At 45.4% G+C, this 26,974-nt stretch overlaps 1 protein-coding gene and 1 long non-coding RNA gene across 27 annotated transcripts in view; one reads left to right on the top strand and one right to left on the bottom strand.

Annotated features, from left to right (window-relative positions):
* Window positions 1-1,909, bottom strand: part of LOC140629081 (uncharacterized) — a 528,858-nt gene extending 526,949 nt beyond the window's left edge. For 4 of the 13 annotated variants that reach the window (XR_012026944.1, XR_012026943.1, XR_012026949.1 and 1 more), the window contains exons 1-2: window positions 1,484-1,905; window positions 575-753 (exon numbers count right to left, since the gene is read on the bottom strand). This is a non-coding gene — a long non-coding RNA (uncharacterized lncRNA). Of the gene's footprint in view, window positions 1-574; window positions 754-1,483 lie in introns of all 13 variants that reach the window. The other 9 variants (XR_012026948.1, XR_012026947.1, XR_012026952.1 and 6 more) reach the window with 6 other exon arrangements.
* LOC140629080 (patatin-like phospholipase domain-containing protein 4) overlaps window positions 1,760-26,974 on the top strand; it is a 142,857-nt gene continuing 117,642 nt past the window's right edge. For 4 of the 14 annotated variants that reach the window (XR_012026941.1, XM_072818492.1, XM_072818493.1 and 1 more), the window contains exons 1-5: window positions 1,760-2,177; window positions 3,308-3,492; window positions 8,207-8,301; window positions 8,469-8,613; window positions 20,365-20,430. Coding sequence is in view for 11 of the 14 variants with exons in the window: in XM_072818492.1 (XP_072674593.1) it covers window positions 2,153-2,177; window positions 3,308-3,492; window positions 8,207-8,301; window positions 8,469-8,613; window positions 20,365-20,430 (516 nt within the window). In the remaining 3 variants the exon portion in view is untranslated. Of the gene's footprint in view, window positions 2,178-2,361; window positions 2,515-3,307; window positions 3,493-5,631; window positions 5,759-8,206; window positions 8,302-8,468; window positions 8,614-20,364; window positions 20,431-23,807; window positions 23,987-26,974 lie in introns of those variants that run through there. The other 10 variants (XR_012026940.1, XR_012026942.1, XM_072818495.1 and 7 more) reach the window with 10 other exon arrangements.

The raw sequence follows: 26,974 nt of genomic DNA, 5'->3' as shown, positions 1-26,974 counted from the left end.
ATAAATGGCTAAATAAAGCAGTTCAAGACTAAATTACTAAGGAAGACAGAGAAGCAAACACAAGGAAATGAATTATTATTAAAAAAAAAGTTCTTCAAGGTCAATTAAATTACTGTATATTCACAAGAGTAATTTACTGAAATCCAACAGCCAAAACATATTTATTGATGATGTTACCGCTGGCCCCTAAATTACAAAAACAAATACGAATGAATCTCATATATATATGTTTATATTTTATTTATTTATTCACAAGAGACACACAGAGAGAGGCAGAGACCGGAGCAGGAGGAGAAGCAGGCTCCCTGCGGGGAGCCCAATGCGCAGGTGGATCCCAGGATCACGACCCAAGCCGAAGGCAGATGCTCAACCCCTGAGCCGTGCAGGTGCCCCTGACTCTGATATTCTTTGTTACTTTAGGGAGGTGACCGTTTCCGTTAGCTGCATGTGAGCATGATAAGGGCGAAACGGAGAGACCACGTTTTAAAAGAGCGTTTAAAACGGTAAGAACGGAGTTTCGGAGTTTTCTGAAGTCACGTGGCACGACACTTTAAGGCAGTAGCAGCTCACTCACCCGCAGTTGTGCCCACGGTGGGTGCCGTCGTCTTCCCTTCAAGCGGGGGCTCCCGCAGTCCTGGTGCGCATGCACGCTGCGCAGGGGGCAATGTTCCCATCTGCTGGATCCACCCGCCGGCAGGGCCCGAAGGCAGGACACGGCCGCCCCCGCTCCTGGCCGCGTGGACTCGGCCTGTCCTTGAAGTTTGAAGGTCAGCAGATCGCTTTACGCCAGCAGCGGCAGGAGCGGCAGCTCGAGCAGGGCCTCCCAAACCCTAGTGCGCATGTCAGCACCGCGCACCAGGGGCTCTGCGGCGCGGCCTCGGCCTCCTGCTTCCCAGCAGGCTCCGCGGAGGGCGCTGCCCTCTCGCCCTCCCGCCCTCCCGCAGCTGCACCACGTGCACTGCAGCCCCCCGTCACGCCAGTCCTATCGGCAGCAAGACGCCACCTTGCTTAGGCCCCGGCGAGTTCTGAGGCGCAAGGGTGTCAGGAGGCTGTTTGCGACCGTGAGGCGCCATGTGGTCCCCAGTCACCACATCCGGGGCCCTCGCTCAGGCCCTCAGGCGGGGTCGCGCTGCAGAGCCCAGGCCGCGGCCTCGCGATCAGGGACGCACAGGCCATGAGGCGACCCCGCCCCGCGCCCCAGGGCAGGACGCGCACACTGCTCAGAGCGTCCTCAGGCAGGGGGACCTGGGGGACCTTCCCCGGGGGCTCTGCGACTGCTGCAGGCTGGCTTACGGGGCCTACACAGGGAAGGAGGCCCCACAGGGGACGTCGGCCGCACGGCCACCACCCAAAGCCACCACCATCTCTCGACTGACTCTACACGCCCACGGCCGCCACCAAAGGAAGCCACAGGCCGAGTGCTGCAGGCCCGCCGTGTGGCACGGGCGTCTTTACAACCATCCCGTTTCACACAGAAAATCACCTGAGAAGCTCAGACAGGTAAGGCAAGCCGCGCTGGGTCAGCAGCCCGAGGCGCCTGACGATGTGGCCGCTGCCCACAGCCGCGGCCCGGCCTCTCCGATTACGCTTCCGTTAAAAAGGCTACTCAGGAACGGGGAAGGCACCGCCAGACGCGGAAAGCGCTAGGAAGTCCGCTCTCCACAAGCCGGCACGTGGACCCCGCCTTCCCCGCCAGCGGCACCGCCCCGACGGTGGGGAGAGGAAGAAAAACCACTTCCGGGAGACACGCCAGCGCTTCCGGGGCGCGCGCGGCGCAGGAGGGTCGTTCAGGGTCACCGACCTCGCCGGGGAGGGGCCAGCCCCCAGGTGGCGCTACGACGCGCACGCAGGCGGACGGACACGCATCGCTGCGTATGGAGGACAGCAGCCCTGGACACGAAAGGGTTGCCCCTTACCCGCGCCCGGGGACGCCGGGGTCAGGCGTCCGAGGGTGCGCCGCCGCCATGTTGAGTCCAGGGGGTTTAAATGGGGTGGGCGGGGCCCAGGGATGCCCGCGTCGCAAGGTGACGTCGCAGCCTGCGCGGGTAGGCCCGCCCGGACCCCTCCCGCGAGACCTTCCAGTCGGCCAGCGCGGGCCGGCCCTGGGGGGCGGGGCCTTGTTGAGTGACGGCTCCGCTGAAGGGGGTTCAGCATGGAAGTGCCTGGAGCCTGCCTTGGTAGGCGGGGCGCGGGGCGGGCGCGGGGCGGGCTCTGGTGGCTCCCCCCGAGTGGGCGGGTCGGAGCAAGCCCCCAGCGCCGGGGGCTGGGGCTGCTTCCTGCACCGAGCTCCGCCGCACCACCCCACCCCCACCCCCACCCCCACCCCCACCCCCACCCCCACCCCCACCCCCACCCCCATCCCCACCCCGGCTGCAGAAAGGAGGCGTGCCGCGGCCGGGGCTCCTCCCTGCACACAGCGGAGGCCTTCGGCCCCTAAACTCGAGGCCCGGGCCGGGCCGTGTGCCTCCCCTGGAGGCTCCGGAGGAGGCAGGGAGGAGACCCGAGGATCTCCAGGTGTGCAGCTTTGTGGCCTCACGGTACCCACCACCTGGTGACATGCAGCCCACTGAGGCTTCGGAAACGCGCTTCTGTCCTGAAATCGCTCACAAGTCATCCGGGACTGTGCCTGACGGCCCTTGCGGCCTTCAATTGCCCTTGCCACTCACGGCCTTAATGTATCTTGAGAAATTAGGCAATGAAATCTATATTTCACTGTTGAATGATGGCTCGTTGCATTATGCAAGAATCGTGGGCATCCTTGTTTTTGTTTTTTGGAATTAAATATGTATATATTATATCCATATATGTGGATGCTTGCAGTGCAAGTGTGGGGCAAGCGAGCAGGGACTGCTCTTGAAATGCGGTGATGCACTTGCAAAGGAGACCACGTGTGTCCTTTCTGTGCAATGTGCTAGTGCCTAGCCATTTCACCTTCCACAATAGTACCCCCCCCCCAAAAAAAAAAGGTTAAAAAGGTCAGGAAAAAAGGCAATTGTAATTTACTGATCTGCTTCTACCCGGGGCACATCAGATTGTAGATAGCATAATCTATGAGATAAATACATATGAAATGTTGGGACTTTTCACAAGTAATAAAACTATATGGGGCCAAGGGGAGAGGGGAGAAAAGTTTTCGTGAAAAATTTGGGTACTTAATGAGACTTTTATTGACAATATTGTGTTCAGCACAGAGAATTATACGTTAAAACCGTGTTGGAACGATGAGACATGGGACAACACACCAGTGTGTAAAGAACTATACCAACTTACAGGATTTTTGTTTTTTTGTGTGTCCTCAATTTCGCAGCTAGAATGAAGCACATCAACTTGTCGTTTGCGGCCTGCGGGTTTCTGGGCATTTACCACTTGGGGGCAGCATCCGCACTTTGTAGACATGGAAAAAAGCTCCTGAAGGATGTCAAGGCCTTTGCAGGGGCTTCTGCGGGATCCTTGGTGGCTTCTGTCCTGCTAACGGCACCAGAAAAACTAGAGGTAATGAAGTAGTAACTAGGCTGCGTTCCTTGTTAAGAAATCAACACTGAGCAGCAGGCATGAACGTTGGCTCTACTAAGTTAACTGCAGACAAATAATCCTTTTCCTGGGTAACAGGAAAGGTCAAGACTTTTTTTTTTTTTTAATTTAATTATTACGGATTTCTGCTCTGGATTTGGGGAAGATTATGTTGGATGACAGTGAGGCAAGGAAATCAAATGCCTCTTTTTACTCTTGAGTGTCTATTTAGTCATAAAATTCCGGCTCTGTTTCTTTCTACCAAAGGCTATTTCTTCTTTATCTGATCATGAGAACACAGGGTCTGTTTGCAAGGCCTGGAAAATGGGGCCGATAATGCTTTGCTCCCTCCCATTTACAAACAGGTGTATAAAGGAAAATTGGGCTGATGGTTTCTGCTAAGTGGAATGCTGCAGAGATTCTGTTTGTTTTTGATTCTCACAGATAAAAAATTTTGATTTCCAGGCAGTTTATCCAGAAGTAATGAGAATAAGCCTTCATTAGGTATTTCATTTAATGCAGTCTACGTCATAAAAAGGTTTTCCATTTCTAGACAGCAATCGTACATTTCCTGACTTTAAGAACTGTCTTCTGTAGGTGCAGAATGGCATATTCATTCATTACTTACATACTCTGGTGGCTCTGAACAATTGAATAATAATTAGCATACTCAGGCCCAAGAATAAATTTAAGTCACATTTAAAACATTAAAACTAGGACGCCTGGGTGACTCAGTGGGTGAGCATCTGCCTGTAGCTCAGGGCATGATTCTGGGGTCCTGGGATCGAGTCCTGCATCGGGCTTCCTGCAGGGAGCCCTCTTCTCCCTCTGCCTGTCTCTGCCTCCCTCTCTGTGTCTCACATGAGTAAATTAAAAAAAAAATCTTCTAAAAATAATAAATAAAATGTCAAAACTATAAAATCGTAAACATCGAGAATCTTGTTCTCACCATCGAGGATGAGCTCTGTATGAAAGAGAAACAGGATTTGAGGCCAGTTGTATGGGAATCCACTTATGTTTTCCTCCTATTTTTGTACGGTTGCTTTATTGGAAATGCAAGAAGGGAAGAAGTGCTGTGAACGGATTGCATGGAGTGAGCACCTGAAGGCAGTGAACACACGTGTGAGCACTACCCCCCCCCCCCCCCACACACACACACACACTAGCAGAATCCTATGGTTTGGACTGCAAGCCAGCTCCTTTCCAGAACTCTCAAGAGGCTGGGGACTCCTAAGGGGTTGTTTCCTCCTCCTCCGTGTCACCTTTTCCTTTCAGGGAGGCAGATCCTCAGCTTTGTAATTGAATAGGCTTGGTTTTATTTTTATTTTATTTTATTTTTTTTTAATTTTTTAAAATTTATTTATGATAGTCACAGAGAGAGAAAGAGGGAGAGGCAGAGACATAGGCAGAGGGAGAAGCAGGCTCCATGCACCGAGAGCCCGATGTGGGATTCGATCCCGGGTCTCCAGGATCGCGCCCTGGGCCAAAGGCAGGCGCCAAACCGCTGCGCCACCCAGGGATCCCTAGGCTTGGTTTTAAATCCTCAGATTGGGCAGCCCTGGTGGCTCAGCGGTTTAGCGCCGCCTGCAGCCCAGGATGTGATCCTGGAGACTCTGGATCGAGTCCCTCGTCAGGCTCCCTGCATGAAGCCTGCTTCTGTCTCTGCCTGTCTCTGCCTCTCTCTTTTTCTCCTCACTGTACATTCTCATGAATAAATAAATACAATCTTTAAAAAAATAAATAAATCCTCAGATTGAGGAATGCATAAAGTGTCATGTAAAATTGACTTTATTTGGAAATTCTGCCCTAATACAGCCACTTCACTGAAATTCTGTGATGTTCACACACTGACACTTGATCTGAATTTGAGACGTGAGATCATTATTTCAAGCTAGATTATGTGTTCTTGTGTATTTTTTCGATGAACCCTATTGCACCGTCTAGTGGTGTTGGTATGATGGCATTGGTTATAGGTGGGTAAAGGGGCAGGACTTCCTGGGTGCTCACATTGGAAGGTGCAGAATGATTTTCTGTATTGACCTAGAGCATCCTCATTTTTCGTTTGTCAAAACAAATTCTTAGCCATTTGATGTAAGTTTATTTTATTTCCTTTTGTTTTAGAGTTTGGAATACACTACTTGTAGGATTGCTTTGAGGTTTTGAGCAAACTGTTTTCTACTTATTCACATCCATGTTAGCTCAGCTCTTGCTGATGGTTCCTCGAGCTTTGTGGTGTTGTGACAAATACGTGAGTAATTAATCTAGTTCTGAGCTTTTATGCATGTATAATTAAGAGGAGCACCTGATGCCTGGTGTATTTTAGGTAGTAGGCAAATTTAGACGCCCATACGTAAGAGCTCAGTGCTGCAGCCTTTTTTCAGCCCGTTAGTTGCAAGGCACAGTGTTAGATATAGTGGGGAATGCAGAGATGAGTAAGTCCTTGCTTAATAAGTTTCCAGTCTGATCATGGGAGTGTGTGTATGGTGTGTGTGTGTGTGTGTGCGCGTGTGTGTGTCTGTAACTAAAATTAATACAAGAAAGTAGGCCAAGTGGGCAGTCTGGCTTAGTAGAAAGAGCACATAGTTTGGGGGCTGCCCCTTACAGCAGCTTCCTGACAGCAGGCTGCATCCGTTCTCTGCCTACAAACCACCCACCTCACAGACACAGATCAGATTGTCTTATTCCCCCTACCTTCCCCTCCCAGCCCCAGGGCTCTGTTTTGACTTAGGATCGGATCCAGATTTCTCAGCATGTCTCCTGAGCTCCACCCCCCCTCCCCCCGCAAGTCCCCCCCTCACCCCCCATGACTTAGTCCTCTCCTGGCTCGATGATGGCTTTGAGGTCAGTACCCCTCACTGGCTTGTGCTCACAGTTGTCCCTGCCAGTCTTTCTCACCTACCTCCATGTCCTGTCCAGCTCCTACTCACATTTTCTGTCTCACCCAAAAGTCACGTTGGAGGGAACCCGTGGCTGACACGCACTGTATCAGTTTTTTGTGGCTGCTACCATAAATGACCATAAACTTAGTGGCTTAAAACAACACGTTTTTATTCTCTTAGATTTCTAGAGGTCATAATTCTGGAAAAATCAAATTGTCCGCAGGGCCAAGCTCCCTCTGGAGGCTCTGGAGAATGTGTTTCCCTGCCTTTCACAGATTGTGCAGGCAGCCTGCATTCCTGAGCTTAGAGCCCCTTCCTCCATCTTTGAGACATAAGCACAGCATCTTTTTTTTTTTTTTTTTAAGACTTTATTTATTCATGAGAGACATAGAGACATAGGTAGAAGGAGAAGCAGGCTCCATGCAGGGAGCCTGATGTGGGACTCAAACCAGGGACCCTGGGATCACAGCCTGAGCCAAAGGCAGACACTCAACCGCTGAGCCACCCGGGCGTCCCAAGCACAGCATCTTCAAATCTCTCTCTCTAATGCTGACATTTCCACCTTCCTCTTTCACTTATACAGATCCTTGTGATTACACTGGACTCCCCTAGATAATCCAGGATAACTGCCCCATCTCAAAATCTTTAACTTATTCACATCTGTAAAATCTCTTTCGTTGTATAGGAAGCATTCACGGAGTCCAGAGGCTAGAATGTGGGATCTTTGGGGGTGAAAGGCTTGGTTCTTCCTGCTAACCACACTGTTGTGGCACTCTCCTAGTTCTTGGGGATTTACACACTGAGCAGTCCTAAGTCCCATGAGGGCACGGGCTCTTTGTCTTTCATTCTACCTGAATCCCAGTGCCTAGGACCCTGTAGAGGTTGCTTAATGCATGATTTAATAAAGAAAAGATCGGCCTGGGTTCAGATCCTGACTCTGGAGTTATTTTGATGAGATAACTGGGAAAGATGTCCAATCTTTCCAAATCTCAGTTTTTTTACTTGTCAAGTGGGGTATTGTACCCACCTTACATGGTTATGTGACCACGAGCTAACAGAAACTGCATCTGTAGATCCCAGCATGTTAGATGCTCCCCTCTCTTTACCACTCAGGACTCTTACAAAATACCAATGCCTAGGGACACCTGGGTGGTGCAATGCTTGAGTGTCTGCCTTCGGCTCAGGGCGTGATCCCAGGATCTGGGATCGAGTCCTGCATTGGGCTCCCTGCATGGAGGCGGCTTCTCCCCCTGCCTATGTCTCTGCCACTCTATGTGTCTTTTATGAATAAATAAATAAATCTTAAAAAACAAAACAAAACAATGCCCAACAGTGATCTCCAAAGACAAACAGCACTCATCACAATGCCTCCCTGGTCATTGGTGTTGCCGTGAGTAATCAGTACTATTGCAATCGCACTGCCTCAGAGGCCACAGACTTGGGATGGGAGAGGAGGTCAGCCATGTTGGAGAAATGTGTAGAACAATGTGCTAATAAATGAGAATCAAAATTGAGCTTTCGAGGATTTCCCAGATGTGGGCAAAGCCATTTGAGGTGGCTTAGAAAGAAAAGAAAGGGGAAAAAAGTTTGGATCTGGGAGAACACATAGCTTGCCTGGGAGCTAAGACCCGTGGGTGAAGGGGGCCAGGTGCTAAGGTAATATACCTGTAAAGGAAAGGAGCACCTTAAATCTAAGGGTTGGATTTATAAGATCTAGGGTCCAGCTGCCTTGTGTGGTGGCCACAGAATGCTGGAAAAAGAGGGAATTTTTTCTTTCTTTACAAATCATAGGTTCACGTACTCATTTTTTTTTTCAGGAGTGTAATGAATTTACCTACAAGTTTGCTGAAGAAATCCGAAGGCAGTCTTTTGGGGCAGTTACACCTGGATATGATTTCATGGCCCGATTGAGGTATATACGTGTATATAGAACATTTCCACCAACGCATGTGAAGACAGAGTGTTGAGGATGCTCTGTATAAACCGCGGCATGCTCAGCTCAGCGTTCTCCCTATTAAAATATTTACAAGGCATTCAATAATTGAAGGTGAATAACGCAGGTTACTTTTTCCTCCTTAGAAGCGGAATGGAGTTGATTCTTCCTCCCAACGCCCATGAGCTGGCCCACAACCGACTGCATGTATCTATCACCAACACCAAAACCAGAGAAAATTACCTGGTCTCCAGTTTTTCCTCCAGGGAGGACCTCATTAAGGTAACCCAGGTAACACGCATGTCATGTTTGAGGAATTCATCCAGGGCTGACTTAATTCCTTCTCACAGGCGAACGTCATCACGTTCTTTAGAGCCAGGGTTTCACATCAAGCCTGATAGATGATGAGTACTCACTAAATGATGTGATCGATGAATGGGTGAACCATGTCCCTCAGTGGCCACCGCAGAGGCTCCAGAGACCCCCGTGCTGCTTCTGTGCTTTTCTCATGATCGTCAACAAACCCATATTCAGGTCACCGACGCGGCTGGATAGCATCACAGTACTAAGTTCCCTGAGTGACATAGCTGGTATCTCCTGCACATAAGACTTTGTACATGTGCAGCCTTTTTCAGTTCTCTGCAGGTAGGACAGGTGTGATTACTGCCCTGTTATTCTGTTTTTTTTTTTAAGCAGAGGAGAAATAGATGGAGAGATTTTACGTGACATGCTCAAGGTCATACCGGCTGCCCGTGGGAATGCATTCTGGACCCCAGGTCTCTTGACTTTCCAATGTAATGTTCCAGTTCATTCTCCCATTTTGTTTTCATGCTTTCCTATCCAGACACATTTGAGCAACTGCTCGGTTGCGAATTTATTATCTCTGGGAAATACTTTGGCTAGAGTTGCAAATAACAGTGTGCTTGCTAAGGTAATACATCAAATACTTGTAAATTGGAAAGAGTGCTCTTTTCCTACAAAAGCCGGGCAATTTTTTCTCTGTTTTCCCTTTGGTGGGAATTATGGCCAGCTTCAGATAATATGGAGAAAGTGTGTTTGGATACAGCAGGGGGAGATGGATTGAGAGGAACTGGTAAAAGTTCTGCTTGAATTACATGATAAATGCATTGATTTTTACTATCGAGTCTTACTGTTCAAGTTTTACTGTGTGAATGATATAATTTGAAATACCTAATGAAATGTTGAACTGACAAGTAAAATTACTTTGTGACTTAATAGATTAGAATATTTTTACTTGGTGTGCTGACTATGCCAGTCTTGCACTTACACATTAATAGTCTGTCTTAGAAAAAGAAATATTAGAAATATTTTCCTATAATCTTATGGAGACTTGCAAAATATAAAGGGAGGAACTGGTCAGTCCATGCCTGAATTGTCACAACCTGCTGATGTCAACACAGATACAAGGAGCTGCCAGTGTGCCGGAAGACCTCTTCTGGTTGGAACGGCAGCAGGACTGTGTTCCCTTTTGTCAGAAGACAGGAGCCATGCATTGCAGTTATGACCTGCTCATTGCATCCGTCCTTGGCTACTCTTATCTACAGTAGCAGAGCCCCTGGTATTTCCTGTCTCCTCTCCTAACTTCCCGATCACTGTTCCCGATCCCATATTTTACTGCTTTACTTAGTTTTTATTGTCACTCTTTCTTCAGTAGAATGTAAGCTCCAAACGGGCAGGGGTTGCTCTGTTTTGTCCACTGTGATAGTTGCATTGCCTGGCAAAGGGCCAGCTCCAACATATGTGGTCAGTCGGTGAATGTGAATGAACACATAAATGACCTGAGGTGGCATCTGTTACAATGGCTTCATTGAAAACAAAAGAAGGGCTGCCTGGGTGACTTGCTGGGTTGAGCGTCCGAATTTGGCATGGGTCTTGATCTCAAGGCTGTGAGTTAAGGCCCTACATTAGGCTCCATGCTGGGCGTGGAGCCTAATTAAAAAAACAAAAACAAGGGGATCCCCGGGTGGCTCAGCGGTTTAGTGCCTGCCTTTGGCCCAGGGCATGGCCCTGGGGTCTCGGGATCGAGTCCCACGTCAGACTCCCTGTATGGAGCCTGCTTCTCCCTCTGCTTGTGTCTCTGCCTCTCTGTGTATGTGTGTGTATGTCTCATGAATAAAAAAATAAAATTGAAACAAAAACAAAAACCAAAAGAAGAAAGCATCTGGATCCTATGTTTAGTGACCTTTACAAAATAAGTTAGCTGGTCAGTGGCCCAGCTGGACTACGGTCCAGATGTCCAACATTGTGCTTGATTACATCACACGCTGGATAAAATTATCCCCCTCTCAATTCCCTTTATATGGCAATGTGGTTGGCTGAATAATCGCCTCCAAAGACGTCCACACCCTAATCTCTAGCACCTGTGGATATGTTACCTCCCATGGCAAAAAGGATTTTGTAGATATAATTGAGGTAAAGATCTTAAAATGGGGGAGATGATCCTGGATTGTCTGGGTGGATCCAAACAAAGTACCTAAGTTCTTAAAAATGGAGGTCTTCCTTGGGGGCCATTGTTCTTTCTGAGCTGTAGAGCCCTCATGCAAGTAGAGCATAGAGGCAGGAGGGCGCTGTGGGCTGCTTCACTGACAGCCAGCGAAGCAAAGAGGACTTCAGTCCTGCAACCAATGGAAATGAATTCTCCCAGTGTCTGAGTGAGCAGGAAACATTTTCCCCTACACCCTCCCAGAAGGAATGCGGCCCTACCAACACCTGGGTTTTAGCTGCACAACAGATTCTAATCTCAAGACCACATGGTAAAAGATTGGTGTTATTTTAAGCCTCTATGTTTGTAGTAATTTGTTACAGCAGCGATAGCAAACTACTGCAGTAAGTAAACATGATTTTTTTTTCAATTTCCTTTGTTTTAGATAATAACTATTCAGAGAATTGGTGTAATTACTTGAGTTCATTGAACAGAAGAGAAATAGTTGACACAAAATGTGTAATATCTTGTAAGGAGAATAATTGAATAATTAACATTTATCCTAGGTTATACAAGAAGCATTTTAAATATTTAGCAGAATGCTCTAACCTTTTTCCGGCCTAAAAATAGGAAGGATGGATAGTTCCTTGATGGCAGATAGTGGCTATGAAATGTCTGAAGTCCATGCCTGGAATACTCAAGAAGCATTTAGTTCAACAGTAAGACCAGGTAGAGACTAGAAAAGGGAAGAAGAAAAGGCATGGAGGGGAAAGAAAGCAAACCCACTGCTGGTGCATCATCAGCTTCTGTGCTCTGAGTAACCAAAAGACCAGTGGTGGAGTGTCGTGTGGAGCGCCACGCGGCAGGATGGCTGTTCACTGCCCAGTGCAGAGGGGAGGGCGAGGAAGCTGCCTGCTGGTGCTTCCATTTCCCTCAAGAGGAGATGGGAGGCCTCCCAAAGCCAAGAGGGGAAGCAGCCCCAACCCCACGGTGCACACTCCAGTCTCCTGGGAGCTCTGCACACCTGGCTCTGAACACAGCGTTGGGCTTACTTCCCAGTATTTGTAAATTCTGGAGATGACAGAGAGACTAAAGCTGCAACCAGAGGTAGAGTACATCAGGTATCAGTTGGTAGCTAGTGAAGGAATCTGGGAGTACTAAATACTAGGGATTTCAACTACAATGTTGCATTTTATACCCATTTTATCATTATTTATTCTCTTACTGACTGGTGTTCTTAATGTTTTGTTTTTTTTTTAATGCTGAGCTTATTAGCCACCAGCTGACTGCACCTTTTATTTTATTATATTTTTTAAGATTTTATTTATTCATGAGAGGCACAGAGAGAGAGGCAGAGACACAGGCAGAGGGACAAGCAGGCTCCATGCAGGCAGCCCGATGTGGGACTCGATCCTGGGACTCCAGGATAATGCCCTGGGCCGAAGGCAGATGCTCAACCACTGAGCCACCCAGGCTTCCCTGACTGCACCTTTTATTACAAACTGGATGTCTTTGTATTCTAAAGTGTGTGTGTATATGTCTATGTATGTCAAGTCCTCTGTGTGTATGTGTGTGTGTGCACGCAAACATGTGTGTGGTCTCTTGGAATATTGCATGTTTTATGTGCATCTCCCTGTGTTCATATCTAGGCCTCTCATTTCCTGACACTGTCCCTGGGGACTAGTTAGATTTGAGTCTCAGTTTGTCCAGTTGTGAAATGGACATAAGTCAATCTGTGTCAAAATGGAGAACAAATGTATAAAGCAAGACAAGTGTGTTTCGGCAGGAAAGCCCCGTATGCTTGTTGATTACAGCCAGTATTCAGTAAATAGTAAACAAGTCAGATTGTAAGCCACACACGTTACTGGTCAGCATGCCTGTAGGAAGTGTCACAGCCTTCTTTCTGTGGTGTTGGAGTCACCCTTCTTACACATTTTATTCTTTTCCCCCTTACTTGTCATCCATATTCAAGAACAGTGTACTAACCTACACCTACAGTATCTCGGGAAGTGGATTACTACCCTGTTTTGCATATGATCTTAGACCTCTTCATCATTGGCTTTTGTTTCTGTGTGATGACTCATAAATTGTATTCATTCACTTTGCTTCTAGTTGCATGAAAGATGATTGTTTCATTTGCTATCTGCAATGATAGCTGAATATTTTCTAAGAACCTATGTTGGCCAATTAAGTGGTCCAAAGATCCCAATTAGGGTTGAATTTCCATCGTATCCTGAATCTTCTGCCCACAGTGACTTAGCTCAGCACTATGGTCTGAATGTCTCTAGCACCCCACACTGAATTCATAGTCAATCCCAAATCCCTGATGTGATGGCATCAGGAGGTGGACCTTTGAGAGTGAGATCATGAAGTAGAACCCTCATAAATGGGACTAGTCCCCTGATAAAACAGACCCCAGCCAGCCACCTCAGCCTATCTGCTTTGTGAGAACACAGCGAGAAGCAGGCTCTCAGCGGGCACTAAATCTGTCCGCACCATGACCCTGGATATGCCAGCCTCCAGAAATGTGAGAAGTCAGTTTCTGTTGTTTAGAAGCCACCCAGCCTGTAAAATTTTGCTGTAGCATCGGAAATGGTCTAGGACAGGAAACTGGGCCTGACGTGGGGGAATGTCTATAACAAATACTTAGACATGTGGCTAAGAAGCAGCTCTGGAAGGGGGTAATGGACAGAGGGTGGGAGAGCATAAAAGTACACGCTAGAAAGAGCCCACATTGCTGTGAGTGGACCTTTAAAAGGCTTGGACAAGGGGATCCCTGGGTGGCACAGCGGTTTGGCGCCTGCCTTTGGCCCAGGTGCGCGATCCTGGAGACCTGGGATCGAATCCCACATCGGGCTCCCGGTGTATGGAGCCTGCTTGTCCCTCTGTCTATGTCTCTGCCCCCCTCTCTCTCTCACTGTGTGCTTATCATAAATAAAATTAAAAAAAAAAAAATAAAAGGCTTGGACAAGAAAGAGATGAACTGGAGACAGAGCTGTCATCTTCTCAGTGACTCCCTAAGGGGCACCATGGGCAGAAAGGTGGTAGGACTACAGACAGTAAAGCCATTCTGATGAGGTCTCAGACAGAAACAAGGACGTAGTCTTGGAGGGAGGAAAGGCCCTTCTTGCTCTGTGGTAGCAAAGAACTTGGCTAAACTGTGTTCTTCTCCCAGTGTTTTCTGGAAGGAATAACTTGTGAGAGATAAAAATGGGTATTTGATGAGGCCTCATTCTAAGCAGAGCGCTGGAGGAGCTGCCTGGTTTCTCTTGACTGCTTATATAAAATGCAAGCCCAGAGAAATGGCTTAAAGATGAAATCACTTATCAAAGCCAGGTAGAGCTTAAAGATTTGGACCATTCTCAGCCTGTCCTTATTGAAAAGAGTGACAGCGTCTTTAGAACAGAACTGGAAGGTGTGGCCAAACAGCCATCTCAAGAGGATGTTGTCAGCCATGTAAAGAAGCCAGGACTATTGTCCAAGATGGAGGAAGTATGACCCCTGAGGCATTGCACGGATGCTCTGGGCTGCCTCTTTCCTGAGAAGCCTAGAGTACAAGGGTGAGTGGAGGCACAGCCTCGCCTCTCACTTGGCAATCCACCCCACTCAGAGCCATGGGAGTGGGGCCACTGTAAAGACCCTAGACAAAGAAGAACGCCGTGGGGAGCCTCTGGCAGGAGACTCAGAACAACCAACACAGAGGTGGAGCCCAGCCCTTGCCCCGCAGAGGTGTAGGGGCAGGACCCTGCCACCATGGGCCTGCAGGACACAACATCAAGCCAAGGAGGATTGTCATCAAGCCATAAGGTCTCATGGAATTTGCTCCATTGGGTTTCAGACTTGGCTCCAAACGTGTTACCTCTTTGCACTTTCCTATTTCTCCCTTTTGGAATGGGAAGGTCTATCCTGTGCCTTCTCACCACATATTTTGGAAGCACATAGCATCATAATTTCACAGGTTCACAGCTGGAGAGCAGATTGCCTCAGGATGAATGGTACCTCGAGTCTCACCCATAGCTGATTTAGATATTGAGGTGAGACTTCAAACTTTCAACTCTGAGTTGATGATAGAACAACTTAAGACTTTTTTGGCTATTGGGAGGGATTGAATGTATTTTGCATGCAAGAAGGATGTGAATTTGGGGGAGCCAGAGGTGGAATGCTATGTTTTGCATGTTTTGAGCGAACCAAAATTCGGGTTGAACCGAGCCCCCATGAGATGGTATTAGCAGGTAGGACCTTTGGGAGTGATTAAGTTATGAAGGGAGAACCTCGTGAATGGGAATAGTGCCCTTACAATGTGACCGCAGAGCCCCTTCTGCCATAAGAGGACACAGTGAGAAGATGGCTGTGCCTGAATCAGGAAGTGGGCTCTCACCAGACACCAGATCTGCCTATGCCATGTTCACGCATTTGCAGTCCCCAGAACTGTGATAAATGTCTGTTGTTTATAAGTCACCCAGTTTATAGTATTTGGTTATAGCAGCCTGATCCTCAGGGTTGTTGTTGGTGGCTTCCCCCGACCCCCATTCCCTGTATGCCACTACAGGACAGACATGTGGCCTTCAGATATTATTTTGCCCAGACTTTACTTGTGTGGTGTACGCCCCTCCTTCCCAGGCATGACAGAGGCCAAGACAGGGAGACACATGTGATATATGGTACCACACCAGTAGGACATGACCCCCAGAGGGAAGATCCCTTTATGTAGTTAAACCAGAGCCCAAGAGGCCCCCTCCTTCAGATGCCTCACTTTTGGTTCTCATCAACCGGAGACATTTCATTTTGGATGCCACACTCTTTTGTGGGGTGAGTTGAGGGATGGATGAAAATGTTCCCTTGGAGGATGAAATCCAGTGATCATTTGTGCCTGTGGGTTGGTTACTTTCAACACCAAATGGAGATCGTTTTATGCAAAGGCAGATGGTACTTTGGTAAATGGAAGAGCCTGGTGCTTGTCTGCGGTGGAGTGTGGATGGGATGATTGGCACAACTTGTCAGTGCCTTGGTTTCTTTGCAAGTTGGCATCCACACTTTCCCACCTACCCTACAAATTACTTCAGAGATCAGGTATATAATGTGTGTGGAAGTGCTTCCTCAGGTCCTCCTGAGAGCTTACTCTCTTTTGTTGACTCTCTTTCATGTGTGCTATGGTCTGTAGCAACTCCTTCACTTGGGAGCTCCTTTACACAGTATCCCCTGAACTCTGGGCTAGTTTTCTTCACAAGGAAACACACAATCAGGAAATCCAAGCACATTTTAATATCAGCCTTCAGCAAACTGTGATTAGGGAGGTAAATTCTTTGTTTATAAGGAAGTCCTATGTCACTTCCACAGCTGAGCAGAAATGGTTTTGAAAGTAACTGTGCCATGGAGTGGTAGTGTCTGCCACTTGTCTGAATTAGTACCAGTCATTGAATTCTTCGTCTTTAAAACTGATGGACATGTGTGGTCTGAGCTGGTCTTTTGACCCAGTGGAATGCTTGTGAATATGTATTCCCAGGAGGGCTGTTTCCCGTGTCCCTCTTGGGAAGAACCAGCCTGTCTCCGTTGCTACAGTGTCCTATATTTCTGCACACATAGCAAGAATGCTCTTATAGCAAGATCTTCTCACATTTAGCCTTCTGAAGGTGAAATAAGGCCTGAATTTAAGATTGGTCATTATCTTGGGAAGACTGGGGAAGATAAATTTGAATCTGTCTTTGAATTTCAACTACACCAGCAGGTTCTGAATAAACAGCCAGATCCTCATTAAACTCCACAGCAAACTTTAGGCATAAATGAAACTTGTTGGGAATTTATTCTCTAAGGAAGCCGGGCCACATAATTTTCTAAACACCCCTTTTCTATAAAATGTGAAATGAAAAGAGCTAGTCAGAACGTGGATTGAATATGCACTTGGCAATGTTTTGTACAATTGCTGCAGGAAGTAACTAACTTTTATTTTTATCATTGTATATTTAGTAAAAACGAGACAAAAACAGATCAATGTTTAAACCTACATTCATTGCTTAAAGTGCTGGGCTCTGTGACAGGCCATGAATGGCAAGACCCTGATTTCTGCATCAGTGTTGCCAACCATGGTGTCACTGATATTGGGGTCTGGTCCTTCTCTGGGGTGGTATATCCTGTGCACTATAGGATGTTTAGAGGGATCCCTGGACTCTACCCACCAGATGCCAGTTGTATTCACCCCCCCCCCCCCACACACACACAGACACACTTGAGACACACAACAGTCTCCAGACATCACTCAGTGTCCCCAGGAAACAAAGACACCCTGTCCCCTCTCCTGTTGAGAACCCCTGTTCTACATGTATTGAGACTTACTGGTGAGAAGAATGTCAGTGGGAAAACAATGAGACAGAGTGGAAGGACGCGTTCACACTTACTATCTTCTCAAGTGGCCGGAGTCTGCCAGTGTTGGTCTCTTTCCTTAGAAAATCCTCTCTGTTGGCAATAAAATGGCCACAGGCAGACTAAGAAAAGCCACTTATTCTCATCTGTGGAAGCTAATTTTCCCCACTAAACGTAGGTTGATATACAAATCAGCAGTGCATATAAAGGGAAAAAGTGCAGTATGACAGGATAAATACATTGATTTGGAAGAGTGACAGGTATTTTCCCGTCCAATGCGCTCTTCGAATCAGTTAGGAGGATTTGTACTGTTCTTATCTGTAGGAAGGTAATTGAATAGCATTTTTCAACCAAACACTGCAAGAGTTCCAAGCATTAACTCCTGAACTTCACATTGTACTCTGACACGGGGGAAGAAAACCCCACGTAATTCCGATTCTTATGGAAGTGGTCTGTTCGGTGGTGGGGTTTTTTTTTGTTTGTTTGGCTTTTGGGTTTTTTTTGTTGTTGTTGTTGTTTTGCAGGGCAAAACATATAATTGTGCAGCATAATGAAATAAATCGTTATAGTTACAAAGTGTCTTTGCTTCTTTAAAGAGCATTAAGTACTGCAATCTCACAATATGTGTGCCATCCACAAAGAGCTCCAGTTATTGCTACAGTATCATGTTGCATTTTGCCAAATAACTGCATTAAATAGCCACAGTGTGCCTGCAAAACATACCTAGAGTCTGTAATTGTTTTTTTTTTTTTTTTTTTTAAGGGAGTAGCCAATTGATGACAGAGCCAAATTTAGTTAGGGGGAATGCAACAGCCTTTCTCTGAAAAACACCCAACTGCTGATGTATTGGGTCCTAAAGGGTGGGTTTCTATCCTGTAGTCCCCGACTAGTGCGTGAAATAATGTCACTCCTGCTTTGCCACTTTGTGCACTGGGTATGCCTAACGTCACGGCACACTATTCTATCAAGCTGCACGTTTCAAAAGTAATGCCTGAGTATAGGCCTGTCTACACTCGCTCTTCTTTGTAGATGGTTGACAAAATCTCATGCAAGATTGCCATTGTACTTTGGTTTGATGCCCTGCTATCCATATCTTGAAGGTTTTTCTTTTTTTTAAGATTTTATTTATTTATTTGAGAGAGAGGAGAGAAAGAGCATGAGCAGTGGGGAAGGGCAGAGGGAGAGGGAGAAGCAGACTCCCAATGTGGGACTCCATCCTAACACCCTGGGATCATGACCTCAGCTCAGTACAGATACTTAACTGATTGAGCCACCCAGGTGTCCTTATGTGTTTGCATTTTTAATACCTGTATTTTCATTTTGCACTGGGCACACAAAATATGGAGCTGGTTCTGGCACAGAGCACCAGCACGGGACAACAGAGGTGCGTGACATGTGTCATTGCCTTTCTTCTTTCCTGCTGGAGTCCTTGGATTGTGCTACTATACCACTGAGTTTGCTACCACACCAATCTGACACCCCAGGTGTTCCTGGGCCACCTGTCTGGAGCCCATTGCTGTGAGGGTGGTTAGAACCAGGACCTCTCCCCTTGTACTCCACAAGCCCCCAAAACATGGGGAAATCCTCATTTCTCCTGTCGTTCAGACTGGTGGGGAAGCATCAGGGGTCTTCATTCCTACCTCAGAGAAGGCTAAGAAATAACAGGTATCTGTCAAGCATCAGCTCTGGGAAGGACTGACCGACCTTGCCGGACACACAGACCCTTTCCCTTCAGCAGCTCTGGGCACAGAGGAGCCAGGAGGCACGTTTCGAGGAGGAAGCAGTGCATTAGGAAAGCCTGTACCAACTTCTAGGTACACATGTAGAAATAAATGGGTTCCAGCTGTGTCAGGCTGAAGCCCAGAGAGGCCTTTTCCTACAGAAAGTGCATTTTGCTGGTGACCAGATCTATTATTTATTCATAGTTGAGAATAAATGGGCCTTTGACTGCTCACCTCAGAAAACATACCTATATTATGGTTTCTTTTGGGGGGAAATGCCCTCTGAGTCCTAAATAATTCTGCATAGGTGATTTACAAATCAGTTTTGGGGCCATAATCCATTTCTGAATAATATATGGTCCCCCCCCCCCACGGAGTATCATGAAATGTTTCACAACAAATAACTGTAGCATCTTCGCTTACTAGTTGAAAGATGATAGCTTAAATATTCAGCGTCTACTGCTGTGTCTTTCCAAATAGAACAGTAGTGATTTGGAAACTATACTTGAAAATAAAACATGTATATGTCAGAAAAGTTCCCAATGCCCAGCTTCTTCTGTTGGAAGAAATGGCAATATTTTAAATGACAGTCTTTTTTGCCTTTTTCAAAGGAAGATAAAGGATAATTGGTGTCCCTACCTGCCACTGTCTCATTATATATCCAGACCATGTTGCTAGCACAGGAAATGTGTTGCTCTGCTTAACAACATCCTGGTGACAAATCAGAACACCTCCAAGCTGCAGGCTAGTGTCCCCTGTAATAACCAGAAGGGTGTGCTCCCCTGAAAGATAATAGTACAACTTTATTTTTACTTTTTTAAAGAAAACTCTACAACCAACGTGGGGCTCAGATTCATGACCCCAAAATCAAGAGTCACAGGCTCAGGACACCTGGGTCGCTCAGTGGGTTAAGCGCCTGCCTTCAGCTCAGGTCATGATCTCAGGGTCCTGGGATCAAGTCCCACACCAATGGGCTCTCTGCTCAGTGGGGAGTCTGTTTCTCCTTCTCCCTCTGCCTGCCACTCCCCTGTTTGTGCATGCTCGCTCTCTCTCTCTGATAAGTAAATGAATAAAGTCTAAAAAAGAAAAAGATAAAAGTCACAGGCTCTACATTCTGAGCCAGCCAGGCGCCACAAGGAACCAACTGTAGAATGATTTTTACAGTATATGATAGAGTATTGTAAATAATTTATGAGTACATACTCAAGAATTTAGACTTACCTGGAGTTTTAATGTAATGACTTGGCTGTCTACAATTAAAATCCCAATTTTACTTAAGTAAAGTCAGCTAAGTCACAGAATATTGAATTGTTCATATCTCTTTAGGGTCTTTTCAGATATTACAAGTATTATCTTCTATTTAACTGGATCCTATGTGCACTTGAGCTATACAGGACTGACTTAATTTTTTATACTAACCATTGTTAGTTTTTGAAAACTTTTTATAGTAGATAAATTAATTTTGTGGAACATGTGCTAATGCCTATGTTTATGAGCTATTTCTTTATTGTGTTCATCTAGGTTCTCTTGGCCAGCAGCTTCGTGCCCATTTATGCAGGGCTGAAACCAGTGGAATACCAAGGGCAGGTAACTTTCTCTTAACTGATGAATTATTAGAAATTCCCGTATTAATATGTTTCCTTTGAAGGATCCAGTTTTGTAATTATTCTAGTGTTTCCAAAGCAGTTTATATGATTTTTTCCCATAGTTTTGTTTGTAACAGAAACAAAACAAAACAAAACCAAGTACAGAGGCCTTGGTGTCTTATTGTCAAGATCTTGACATTCAGAATTAATGGGATACTGCTTTTTTTAAAACTTCATCCAGGAGCACCTGGGTGGCTCAGTGGTTGAGCGTCTGTCTTCGGCTCAGGACATGATCCTGGGGTCCTGGAATCGAGTCCCACTCCAGGCTCCCTACAGTGAGCCTGTTTTTCCCTCTGCCTATGTCTCTGCTTGTCTGTGTCTCTCATGAATAAATAAATAAAAATCTAAAAAACATAAAAATAAAAACTTCATTTTGTTAAAAAAAAAGTAAAAGACTTAAAAATAATAAAGTCCTCTTTGCAGCTCCTTTTATTTTTATTTTTGTAAAGATTTTATTTACTCATGAGAGACAGAGAGAGAGAGAGAGAGAGGGAGGGAGAGAGGGGCAGAGACACAGGCAGAGGAAGAAGCAGGCTCTACACAGGGAGCCTGACATGGGACTCGATCCCTGGTCTCCAGGATCACACCCTGGGCCGAAGGCAGGCGCTAAACCGCTGAGCCACCCAGGGGTCCCCTGCAGCTCCTTTTATAAGCAGAAGTGTGTTTTCAGGTGGGAAAAGGCATCAAGGCGCCCACACACCTGGCCCTGATCAACCAAAGCTGGCGCTCCTTCCTCTATCCCCGACACAGGAGTCCCTTCCCAGGCAGCGAGCCCTTTTTCTCTCAGGCCCTTCACTTACCGGAGTGTTTGTCAAACAGTCTGCATTCCAGGAGAGCTCCCTTCACTTGGGGCTGACACTCAAGGCAGGAGGCAGGCTCTGGGAGACAAACTTAGAGGTGACCACCCACCTGCAGTCTGCTCCCAGTCAGCACTATGGGAAGGTATTTTTTTTAAAAAAAGATTTTATTTATTAGCACATATGAGTGTACATGAGTGGGGGTCTGAAGGGCAGAAGGAGAAGCAGACTCCCTGCTGAGCAGGGAGCTTGATCCAGGGCTTAATCCCCCAGGACCCCGGGCTCATGACCCAAGCGAAAATCAAGAGTCAGACACTCAACCATCTAAGCCACCCAGGCGCCCCTATGGGAACGTATTTTAGCCAGCTCCTTTCTGCGTTCTGTACCGTGGTTGCATTAAATGTTCATCATCCTACCCTCTCCGGCTCCTGCACAGAGATACACACTTTATAATCGAATATGGTATCTATTTAACACGCACCAGAGATACGCATTTTATAATCAAATAGGCTACCTTTAACACATACCGAATATATACATTTTATTATCAAATACACTATTTAACACATATCAGAGATACAGATTTTATAATCAAATACACTAACAGCTTAAGACATACCAGAGGTATACATTTTATAATCAAATACAGTATCTACTTAACACATACCAGAGATATGTATTTGTAATCAAATATAGCATCTATTTGACATATAGCAGAAATATGCATTTTATAATCAAATATGCTGTCTACTTAACACATAACAGTAATCTGTATTTATGATCAAATACAGCATCTATTTAACACATACTGAAGATGCATACTGTAGAGTCAAACACAGCATCTATTTAACACCCAAGATCAAGCACATACTCCTGGATGAAGAGATGTGATTCGTTTTACTTGTTTCATATATACATAGTATGTATTTAGCCTTTGATAGGTACGTGAAAAATGTTTAATATCTGTCATTCATTCATTCATTCATTCACTTACCGTGAGGGCCCAACATGGTACCTGAACAGAGGGAACTGATTTTTACAAATCTCTTACCTTATATGATTGGGAACCTGTCTGAGTTCTGATCTTGCAAATCCTCACAGTTTTACAGTTTTATTTCTTTGATCTCTCCTGGCCTTTGCAGTCGTTTGCTGGGCTTCCTGTATAATTCTGGGTCCAGACTGGTTGGCCCCCAGATGGCTGCCTAAAGGGACAGACAAGGAGAACAAGGGACAGAGAGGTCACGTACATGGAAAAGTCATGTAAATACCAAGATGCAGATCCCAAGAGTGACAGCTGTTCTGACATGAACTCTATTTATTAGCCATATGCATACAGGTTATCTTTCTGACTGGTTAGAAACAAAATACACACTTTTTTAAGAGCAACATAAAATTATTTAAACATTAGCTCATGGAAAGCATTTTTTAAAAAAGATTTTATTTATTTATTCATGAGAGACAGAGAGAGAGAGAGGGGGGGGCAGAGACACGGGCAGAGGGAGAAGCAGGCTCCGTGCAGGGAGCCCGACGTGGGAGTGGGACTCGATCCTGGGACTCCAGGATCATGCCCTGGGCTGAAGGCAGGCACTAAACTGCTGAGCCACCCAGGGATCCCCGCATTTTTTTTTCCTATTGTTGATACTGTATCTCAGAACTAGCAGGTATTTAGCCCCCAAGAAAGTGTGAGCTGTGTTGTCATCTAAAATTTTATTTGAGGGGCACCTGGGTGGTTCCGTGGTTGAGCATCTGCCTCGGGCTCAGGTCATGATCCTGGGGTCTGGGGATCGAGTCCTGCATCAGGCTCTCTGCAGGCAGCCTGCTTCTCACTCTGCCTATGTCTCTGCCTCTCTTTGTGTGTCTCTCATGAATAAATAAATAAAATCTTTAAAAATAAAATAAAATATTTTAAAGTAAGTTAAAAACCTTTCCCTCTTACTGTAGGAGTAAAAGTTAATATTTATTTTTAGGTGTAAATCTTGAATAAAGGTGCTATCGAAATGAACTCTTAGGAACTTTAACTTTATAATGATCTGAAATGTAATGATTTTACTTCAAAGCTTGAGTTTATAATATACAGTGATAGAAATGGCTAAATGGGAAAAAATGGTAAGATGCTTTAGAGATTATATATTATGAAAGGGGATGTTGGGAATCCAGAGTCACCAGAGTTGCCAGTGTGGTCAATAATTAAGAGGTAGCAGGTAGGATGTAGATACAGTGTGTGACAGTAAGGAGGTGGGAACTTCAGAGAGGATGGAATCAAGGTGACAACAGAGCTGAGCCCCAGAGCCCACTGCAATCTAAGACTGTGCTAAACACTTTCCTGTTGAAACATTAGTAACAGTAGAAAAATGTGCCGGTGGCAGAGGCTTCTAGTTTTCTTGCACCATGAACTTTTCTTTGCTTCCTTACAACAGAGTTAGAGTTGTTAGCTGGACCCGGTGCAGTGTGTCTAACAGGCCACATTTCCTTTTTTTTTTTTTTTTTTTTTTTTAATTTTTTTTTTATTTATTTATGATAGTCACAGAGAGAGAGAGAGAGGCAGAGACAAAGGCAGAGGGAGAAGCAGGCTCCATGCACCGGGAGCCCGACGTGGGATTCGATCCCGGGTCTCCAGGATCGCGCCCTGGGCCAAAGGCAGGCGCCAAACCACTGCGCCACCCAGGGATCCCAGGCCACATTTCCTGACTTCCCTTGTAGGTAGGTATGGCTACACATTTAAGTGCTGACCCCTGAGATACAAACTGAATTACAGTGGGACTTACCTTTCATTATTTCCTGCTTCCCAGAGCTTAGATGTGATGACTGGAACTGTAGCAGGTGTTGTGGATCATGAGGTCACAAATCACAACCTGGGGTTGGACACAGAATGAGCTGACCCTGAATGATTTGAGGAGCCCCCCCCCCTTACCACTCCACTCTGCATTTTCCTTCTCCCAAAAAAGAAATTAAAACCAGTGCTGTGATTGTTTTCTGTCACCTACAACAGAATGCTCTCATCTGTTGCGGGGATTCCTACCTGGTGTTTTACAGATGAGGATATTTGGATGCAGAGATGTTCATTGACTTCACTGAGGCCACCTAGCTAGTAAGGGGGCAGCTTCTCCAGGATGACCTCCAGTGTGTGTGTCTCTGCTGCGCCTCTTGTTCCACTTTGCTTAGTGCGTTCCTTTTATAAAAAAAAAAAAAAAAAAAAAAAAAATCTCCCCTGGCTTATTTCTCCCCATCCCCATTCCCACTTCTTGGATTTGTGCCCTGACAGCTAAGAATGGTTAAAAGGGTCAGATGTTCTCAGCTGAATTCCCCATTATATGGGAATGTGGAAGCAGAGCCACAGCTAAACAGCAGGAAATGCAGTCCCAGAGCTGTGAGAAGATGGGGACCATCACCGAGTCCCTTGACCTTGGGCAGGAGGACTCAGTCTTGCTGAGTACCTGTGTCTGTGCACAGTAGACACATGACTACTTCATTTTAATGCCTCTTTGAAAGCATTCAGTTTTCCTTGGCAGTTTACTGATGTCCACAAAGAGGAGACCCCATGCACACAATGACGGACAGAGCCCTCGGGAGACCTCGTCCATTTATGCAGACAGCTGACCACACGCCAGTGTCGTTCTGTGCTTATCACAGACTCTCCATCAGCCTGAGAGCCTCCCACAGTTTTATAGGATTTCTAGGCCAAGTTATTTTCCAGAATCATTCCATTTTCAGGGAAATGCTAACTTTGCTTTAAACACAGTGTTTTGCTGTGGGTGTGAGCTTCTCCGAGGATTGAAATCACAGAAAAATTTCCATCAATCTGAAAACACCTCTTCTGTTTTAAGTTCTAATCTTTTCATGGAACTTGGGTCTTGACTTGGTTGGTTTGCTGTGGTGGTTTCTCTAAAGTGATAGAGGTGGCGCTAGCAGTGGGGGCAAAGGGAAATCAGGTTTACTTGTATTTGGGCCGTAGATCCTTGGGAGGCAGAGCAGTGCCCGTGTGGCAGTGCCAAGGAGGGCCACGAGTACACCCTGCTCCTGTCACTACCGTGCAATGCACAGACCTCCTTGTTTCTACATCTGGTAGAACCTGTATTGAACATGCTGGATTTTATTTACATGTATTTGTGAGCCTGATATTTTTAAAATCAATTATCAATCATGTAAAAATATCAAACTTTCGTAACGCAGATTAACTTAAGAGACAGACAGTATATTTCCTACCTAATCTGTCTGCCAGTTGTTGGAAGTGGTATGACATCTATTTCATTTAACCTAATTTTTTTTAAAGTTCTCGTAGCTTTTATTGGCTTTATCTTATAAGATCATCTTTAGTATCCTGTTTATGGGAGATAGTCATTAACAGCTGAATACATGAATGAAAGGATGCAAACATATTAAAGGCCAGACCTGTAATTTTACTAATGAATTTTCTATCAGTATATATGGCTTCTGAACATGCGTACTATCAGGGCACATTTGCACAAGTTCTTGCCATCAATTTGGAACAAAAATGATATTTTCAAGAGGAGGTTTTAACAAGTTTTTGTTTTTTAAGAGATAGCATTATCATTGGCAAGTGACTAAAATGTCAGAATAACAGAATAAGATCATCTTTAGAACTGATATATGCAGATCCCAAGAAAAGCTGTAGGGTTTTGTGTTTTGTGTGTCTCTTTTTTTTTGTCTGAATTAGAATTCAGGTAATATTTTGACTGTTATATAAAGAAAATTTAACATTGACTTATTCTAGTCCACTGAGAATTTTGTATGGATTATAGATTATTATTTCTTTCATTATTGACATATTTGTGGGATAGAGAATTGTGGAATACTCTGTTACTAAGCATTTGTATAAAATTATCACTACAGATCTTAGACTTCTGTTTCTTCGTGATTTAGGCATTTCACACGGATATTTGGCTCAGTCCCATCAGAGCAGTGACCTCTGACCATGTAGCTGATGACCAGCTAGATTTGGCTGGATGGAAATCTGTTTATCAATTCACATTTATCCTGAAAGAGAAGATCTTATTTTTCAGCAACAATCTAAATTTTTTTGCATTGTCTGTTTGAAAAAACAGTTTTCCAGGGATTATTTTTGATCTAAGACTCCAGCATTTTCTCAAAGTTAGTATCTAGTCATCACTTTTAAATGAAAAATCAGAAATTCAAAAATTAAGACAATGTACCAATAATCTTTAATAGAAGTAAAATGTTGCAGGGTTTTTCACCTTCTTCTTAAACTTTACTTTAGCTGTCTCCCTTTAATTAACAAAAGCTCATCTATCTCTCCCCACCTCCTGTCTTTCTTAACTTCAAATGGTAAATTCTGACTTCTGTTGTGGAGAGTGGGTATCTCCTTGTTTTTCTGTCCCTCTCACCATCCCTCCCCTCTATTTTCAGAATCAAGAACCAAGAAGGTTCTGTTGGACATAAGTATTTTTTCCTCTGTATCATACAAGACATGTTTGCAAATACAAAGCAATTCTTCAGGCCATATTTCCTGCTCCTGGCCCCACCTCCCCAACTGTGCAGAAAACAATTACATCTACCCAGGTACATGGCTCTTTTACACTGTGTGAAAAGGAAAAATGCAAGTAAGAAGACCGCATACTCTGCAGCAGGGTTTGGGGGTGTTTTCTTTAAAGTATCCAGTAGAAAAAAAAAATAATAATAAATAAATAAAATAAAGCATCCAGTAGTAAA

This window comes from Canis lupus, chromosome Y, assembly GCF_048164855.1.
Source record: "Canis lupus baileyi chromosome Y, mCanLup2.hap1, whole genome shotgun sequence".
NCBI lineage: Eukaryota > Metazoa > Chordata > Mammalia > Carnivora > Canidae > Canis > Canis lupus.
The sequence above is the reverse complement of the archived record's forward strand: the minus strand, read 5'-3'. Positions and strand labels throughout refer to the sequence as shown.